We start from the raw sequence: 7,399 nt of genomic DNA on the forward strand, positions 1-7,399 counted from the left end.
CCCTGCAGGGATTTGTATACATTGATGGGATCCCCCTCAGATCCTTCTCTTGTTCGGGCTGAACAGTCCCAGCTCTCTCTGCCTTTCCTCATGTGGGACATGCTCCAGTCCCTTCATCATCTTGGTGGCCTTTGCTGGACTCTCTCCAGTATACCCACGTCTGTCATGTACTGGGGAGCCCAGAACAGGACCCAGCACTCCAGGTGTGGCCTCACCAGCGCTGAGCACAGCAGAAGGATCACCTCCCCTGCCCTGCTGGCAACCCTCCTTCTAATGCAGCCCGGGATACCATTGGCCTTTGTTGCTGCAAGTACCTGTTGCTGCTGCATGTTTAGCCCTTGGTGTCCACCAGGACCCCCAGGTCCCTTTCTGCCACGCTGCTTTGCAGCTGGGCGGCCCCCAGCCTGTGCTGGTGCCTGGGGCTGTTCCTCCCCAGGGGCAGGACTTTGCACTTCCCCTTGTTGAACTGCCTGAGGTTCCTGTCAGCCCGTGTCTCCAGCCTGTCCAGGTCCCTCTGGATGGCGGCAGCACCACCCTCTGGTGTACCGGTCTCCGCCCGCCTCCCGGTCCCGCCGCAAAGGCGCATGCGCAGCGGAGCCCCCGCGCTGCCCAGCGACGCTTACGTAGCGGCTTCTTACAGGGTGGTGCGCTTTAGAGACAGCATCACTGACCAATGGAATTCCCGAGCCTGGAGGGCAGGGGCGGGATTTCCTGGCGAAGGGGAAGAGGGCTAAGGCTGCTTGTGGGTCGGAGGCGTCAGAGGTGTCGGTGCTGCCGTTATTATGGCCGCTGCCGCCACGTCTCCTGCTGATAAGGAGAGGTAACGTGAGCTGTGCTCTCCGAGGCAGCGGCACGCCCAGGTGCTGCCCTCATGTCGGGGGCTGCCGGCATCCTTCGTTGGAGCGGGGCGCGGGCGGGGGCGCGGGCGCGTTAAGGCCGCAGCCGGCGGCAGGGGGGCGGCCTGCTCATGTGGCGAAAAGACACCGGTTCGAGACGGCGGGAGGTGGGTCAGGCCTGCAGCTGTAATATTTCCAAGTATGTGCGATAATATTACAATAAAACGTCATATAACGTGGCGGCACGCTGAATTTGATGCAGCTGGCATGGCGAGCTTCTCCCGAGCAGTCCTTGTAGCGGTGGCTTGGGGCCGGTTCCCCGAGGCAGCAGTCAGGTTGGCAGTCTGCATGTAGGGCAGCAAGGCGCCAGCCGCCGTGATTCACGGCAGTGGGGGTGCGTGTTGTACCAGGCAAAGGTGATTACGATGCATATGTTGAAGTGGGAGGCTAAGATTTGGCAGCTTCTGATGACAGAGTGCTTGGTGCTGCGCTATCCTGTTGTTCCTTTAACGTATCGTGTTATTTAAAGCCCAGAAAAGGTAAACAGCAAGAGGTGGTGGTGGTGGTCAGTGTAGTATGTTGATGGTTGTGAATGTCAGTAACAAGACTGAAAATTTCCTGTGCAGAACTGTGCCACTTACACAGAAGTACTAGTTGGCTCATAAAGAGGGCTGTAGGGGAAAATGTCAGTGAAAAAGTGTTTAAGAGGGCAAGAGTAATGACTTGAGATCATAGAATCATAGAATGGTTTGGGTTGGAAGGGACCTCAAAGATCATCTAGTTCCAACCCCCCTGCTGCGGGCAGGGACACCCTCCACTAGACCACGTTGCCCAAAGCCCCATCCAACCTGGCCTTGAACACTTCCAGGGAGGGGGCATCCACAACCTCTCTGGGCAACCTGTTCCAGTGCCTCACCACCCTCAAAGTGAAGAATTTCTTTCTAACTTCTAATCTAAATCAACCCTCCTTCAGCTTAAACCCATTACCCCTTGTCCTGTCACTACACTCCCTGATAAACAGTCCCTCACCAGCTTTCCTGTAGGCCCGTTTAGGTACTGGAAGGTCGCAATTAGATCTCCCTGGAGCCTTCTCTTCTCTAGGCTGCACAACCCCAACTCTGAGCCTGTCCTTACAGGAGAGGTGCTCCAGCCCTCTGATCATCTTTGTGGCCCTCCTCTGGACTCGCTCCAACAGCTCCATGTCTCTCCTGTACTGGGGCCCCCAGAGCTGGACGCAGTACTCCAGGTGGGGTCTCACCAGAGCAGAGCAGAGGGGCAGGATCACCTCCCTTGACCTGCTGATCACACCTCTTTTGATGCAGCCCAGGACACTGTTGGCTTTCTGGGCTGCAAGCACACACTGCCGGCTCATGTTGAGCTTCTCATCAATCAACACCCCCAAGATGACTGAGGCTAGTTTTAGAGGCAGCAAGAGATGCCTCCTAGGAGGCAGTAAGGATCAGTGAGCCTTGTCAGTCTCCAAATAACTGAGCGCTAGTGTGCTCCAGATTATTTGCTCACTTTCTGCTTCCCTGTTTTCTTACACTGTCATAGCTTCTCATTCAGATGTAGGCATTCTTCAGGCTGTCCTTGTGGGCCTCATGTAGTTGGGTTTTTTTATTGTCCGTTAAGAAGTATAATTGAGGTTCTGTCACTCTTGTCCCCTGTATGTGTTTGACAGGTTTAAATCTACTGAAAAATCGTAAGCAACTTTCTAAGCATAGTTTTTCAGAGGCATTATGACTTAACCAAATCTGGGTTGTTCTGTGTGTGAGTGTGAATAGGCAAACAAAAAAAAAAAGCAAATCCATAGCAAAAAAAAAAATCCCCAGTTCTTGCTTCTATCAAGATCTTAGTCAGCAATTAGTGTACTACAGCCTTTTCAGGAAACCTTTAATTCTTTTCAGGGAAATGTGTATGTTTTCTTCTAGATTTCAGGGGTTTAAGAAGTGGGTCAAAACATTTTCTTTCAACCTTCTTTTCTTCTCAAGATAAATAGTGCTGTCCTTTGTACACACAGTGCCCCAAAAAGTGGTGTTGTGCAAGGAACATTTCAGCCGGATCATCATGCAGTGACCTGGATAACTCAAAATGGGGTTTTGCAATAACTTATTAATTGGTCTAGGGAAAATAAATGGTTGTTCACAGCTGCTGTGGGAACATCTGTGTTATAGCCATGAGACTGATTTTTTGTTTTACTAGGAAAATATTGCATAAACAATTAAGGAGTTAATATTACTTAAACTCACTGTTTTCTCTTTTTAGATTCATCTGCATTTATCCAGCATATTTGAATAACAAGAAGACAATAGCAGAAGGAAGAAGGATACCTATAGACAAAGTAATTTTGTGGGTGGCAGGGAAATAATGATGTTTTGTTTTGCTATGCAATATTGTGTAGAGTTGGAAAATAAATCTCAAAGCTGTTGATCCCCCATGGCAAGTAGCTCAATAACTGGAAATTACAGTGTATTTGAAGATAACGTAGTGTCAGCATATGAATTTGGTAGAAGAGCACTGGGTTTAAGTGTCTACTTTCATGTGAGCAGCACCTTTGGCAAGCAAGTGAAGTGATGCAGAAAAGAATAGCTAGCTAATGATTGTTTTGTGACTGACTATATATGCCTGTATTCTTGCCCTGTCCCCTTTGCTGCTGTCAAGGATAGAATTTACAATGCATGTGGCACATACACTTGGTAGTAGTTGTTGCTTTTAATCTGTCCAGAAATAGTTTTTCATCGTCTCACTCCTTTATAATATTTTTAACAATCAGTGATGGGAATATAAAGGGGTTTTCTCACTGCTTAGGGTTGGGGTTTTTTTTCTGATAATAGTTAAAAATCAAATCTTTCTTGAGCATGTAAGTTGCCAATCGAAGATCTATCTGTGGGAGGAGACTGCTGCCCTGTGCCTAGAAAGTTTCTATTCTTTTCTCCTTGAGTCCTTGCTGTACGTTTGCTGTTGCTCATTCATGGTGTTTTGGGGGGGGGGTTGTAAATATAATAAATGCTATTTAATTTCAGTTATTTTTCCTAAGCAGTTCTTTTATTTACTTCCATCCTAATTAATTTTCTCATCTGTTTCCTGTTTTGCTGATGTCTTATCTCTTTTTTTTTTTTTACTTTGATGTTTTCTAGATGATAGGAGTGCTCACAGATGACTTCTACAGTATTTTTGTCATTATTTGAAGTACCTTCTCTTTCCTCATCTGCTTTTTCTAGTTATAGAGTATAGGGTGGGAAAGAGCTAACTATTACTGTATAGGTAGGTCATCACTGAAAAATAATTAACACATTGTTTCAACAGGCTGTTGAAAACCCTACGTCTACAGAAATCCAAGATGTATGTGCAGCTGTGGGATTCAACGTGCTATTAGAGGTGAATTAGAAAAACAAAACCACAAAAAGCCCCAAAAACTTGATATGTGTCTCTGTTCTTCTTTCATCATATCTTTTGTTACAGACAAGATAAATTGCAATTTAGAAGTTTTTGTTATCAGGCAAGATATTTGCTTGCTTTGAGTAACAGCTGACTAAAATGATGAATGTTGGAAAACTGTATGCAATGCAGGAATAACCTGGATTGCTGAGACTATGCCATTTTTTAAGCTTATAAAAAGATTGCTTTTATTTAACTATCCTTCTGAGAAGACTATCTTAGATGCTTAAAAGTGTGTCAGAATAAAAGATAAATTTGCAAGATGCAACTCTGCAAATTAAGCTTTTTAAAAAAGCATTTTTTTAATGAAAGGTGATTACCTTTTGGAATGACTGTCCTGTAGGAATAGAATTCTGATGCTTGAAATCTTCAGCGTCCTCTGGAGTTATGTTTTAGCCAGAGAATGTTAATATTTTTGTTGCAATACCTGCTTGGTCTTTAAAAAGTTTGTTACTTTTTTGTTAGGGAATGAGTCTGGGTTTCTGGAGAGGTAACTTTTTGCAATTCATTTTCTGAAGTAATTATCAATTTAAAATACTGTTGCATTTTTTGTCGCTTCTTTACTAAAGAACTTAGGTCCTCATCTAAGAGTGTGACTGGTATCCAAAGACCAGTACAATATCACTTTGCTTTTCAGAAGTCGTTGAATATATTCTGCATACCAGCCCATGAAATAGCCATTGCCTGTAAGAAACCTGTAACATTTTAATAAAAATGACGGTTATGAACATTCAGAAGCAGTGGGCCTCAGACTGTGACTGACTGACACACTGTCTCTAGGTGTCCAGAAGGGTTTGAAGCTGTGGAGATGAAACAAAAACCTGTGTCACTGTGGTCCAGACTGGTGGAGAAGTAGAACAGTCCCTGTAGCAGGTTACTCACTAAATTGTTCAGTACCAGTAGCTGGTTGCAGCAGTGCTTCTGAAAAAGTTACGTTATAGCTTTGGGTGCTGCTGCAGTGGCTAAGTGGTGGGTGACACTGTGGAGAGCTACGGTTATGGCTTGCATCTGTTCAGAAGACTTTCAGGCTGCTATGACTTAGATTGCCTAATGAATTTTGCAGAAAATTATTCCAGTACTTACCATAACAAGTTTCTCCTTTTGTATGACAGAAAAATAAGATGTATCCTAGAGAGTGGAACAGAGATGTGCAGTACAGAGGTAGAGTACGAATACAGCTCAAACAAGATGATGGCAACCCATGTTTACCTCAGTTTCCAACACGTGAGTAGAGTACCTGGCTCTGCCACTTTATCTGTTACTGAAACAGAAAGACTTTGTTTGTTTTGTTATGTTACCAGCTTGTTTAATTAGTTTTACTATTATAATTTTTACAACTTTAAGTTAAATTTGTTTGTGTGAGCATTGAGTGGAGTTTGTAAAATGCTGTTGTGAAGAATGTTGCGTGATTGGTGTTCAGTTCAGCAGCCATTCAGTTCTGTTTTGTTGACAGTCAAAACAGAGGTTTCATTATTAAAATGGCTAAATTCCACCTTTTTCTTAGGTTACATCCATCAGCTAGGCATCCTTATGGATGCCAAATTGATAAAATACAATACCGACTTCAGTTTTCTGCTGGCCATTTTCATAAATTAACAATGGAGCAGTTCTCTTTAACTAATTAACAGGAATAGTTCATCTTGAATGACAAGTAATTTAGTCTTTTGAATTTTTCCTGATGAGTAATCAGTGTGTAAAAGGGAAGCAAATGTGTATCTGAAGAAGCATGTATCTTAAGGAAAGAGCAAGAAGAATACTGAATCTAGAGTAGCCTAAGAATGCTGTTGGTGAGGGGATGATTTAAAACCATATTCCCGCTAGAAGACAGCAGTGTCTTTTAAAAAATGCTTGTAGCTTTTGGCTGTCCCAGGTATTTTAGGACATTAAAAGGTGAAGGGGAAGAGTAACAGGAAGTATGTAGATACTTAGGACATTGTCAGGTTATGTGTGAGAACCAGTATGCTGTCACATTTATCAGTCCTGCACTTTTTTTAAAATTAAAAGGAAGAAGTTGATAAGAGTTTTTTACAGACTTCTAGCTACACAGTGTAAGGAAGCAGAACTCCTAGGCTTTGTATCTAGCTTAACAGAAATCTAAAGTGGGGCTGAAGTTTCTAACTTTGAGAATTATGCAAATGTTCTTAACATAGTAGGCATGCATTGATCTCTCCCTTTATTTTTAGGTAAATCAGTGATGCTCTATGCTGCAGAAACCATTCCCAAACTGAAAACAAGAACCCAAAAGATGGGAGGTAGTGATCAAAGTCTTCAGCAAGGAGAGGGAGGCAAGAAAGGTAAAGGGAAGAAAAAGAAATGAGCTCACATCTGGAATAATTGTTACATCACATAGTTGTACGTATGACAAATATGGATGGACACATTACTGCTGCAACTTTGGAGTGAAAGATAACGAGCAAGAAATAAACAGGTGAAACTGAATAGAACTGCCTCATTTTCTCAGAACTGGAATGCATGTTGCTGCCTCGCATCTGTGTAACAATAAATATGTCTTCATACACAACCTGCAAGTCTGAAGCTAGCATCCACTTTTAAAAGCAGAAGAACATAGGCAAATGGGGTGGGCAGGAGAATTATTCTTTCTGGAAGAAATATGCAGCTTTTGATAGATAAATAAATGTTCTTATGCAGACTAGATATCTGAAAACTGGTTGCCTTAGTAAACCATTTATCTATGCTAGTAAAGTGATTGTCTTAATTCTGGAGAGTCTTTATCACTAATAGAAAAATGTAAATCAATGAGGTTGTGGCTCTGTAAACTTCCCTTGCTAATAATCTTTCACAACTGTCAAATGTACTAATAAAGGTGACGTGTTAATTCTATAAAATTACATTTTTTAAAATACTTTTTTCCAAAAGTGTTACTCTTTCCTCCACAGCCTATTGTAAAGAAGGCAGTGACATATATTGTAAGGATAATATTGTAAACTTTTAAGATACTTTGAAAAAAAATAGTTCCCTTTTGTATCTTGTATAATACAGTATACTCTATTTTATTTTGGGTTGTTGTTTGAGAGCTTAGGAAATGTAGCTTTATTTTCTACCTGTCAAATACTATTCCAGATGTCTGAGGCTTGCAATATCTGGTAACTTAAAATATTTTACTT

The 7,399-nt window shown here is 42.6% G+C and overlaps 1 protein-coding gene across 1 annotated transcript; it reads left to right on the top strand.

Moving 5' to 3' along the window:
- The first annotated feature begins 715 nt into the window (after positions 1-715).
- On the top strand, positions 716-7,137 carry SRP19 (signal recognition particle 19). Its single transcript, XM_054809553.1, has 5 exons — positions 716-820; positions 3,102-3,177; positions 4,143-4,214; positions 5,387-5,498; positions 6,458-7,137. Exons 1-5 carry the CDS (start codon positions 783-785, stop codon positions 6,589-6,591), a joined length of 432 nt encoding a protein of 143 aa, XP_054665528.1. The 5' UTR covers positions 716-782; the 3' UTR covers positions 6,592-7,137.
- Positions 7,138-7,399: the final 262 nt, after the last annotated feature.

Source organism: Grus americana, chromosome Z (genome assembly GCF_028858705.1).
Source record: "Grus americana isolate bGruAme1 chromosome Z, bGruAme1.mat, whole genome shotgun sequence".
NCBI classification, from domain to species: domain Eukaryota; kingdom Metazoa; phylum Chordata; class Aves; order Gruiformes; family Gruidae; genus Grus; species Grus americana.

Excerpts from the sequence above, each read along its gene's own strand:
- SRP19 (XM_054809553.1), top strand. The coding sequence starts at position 783 with ATGGCCGCTGCCGCCACGTCTCCTGCTGATAAGGAGAG. Across the intron at positions 3,178-4,142 it reads GAAGGATACCTATAGACAAA|GCTGTTGAAAACCCTACGTC; the intron begins GTAATTTTGTGG and ends TTGTTTCAACAG. Across the intron at positions 5,499-6,457 it reads TTTACCTCAGTTTCCAACAC|GTAAATCAGTGATGCTCTAT; the intron begins GTGAGTAGAGTA and ends CTTTATTTTTAG.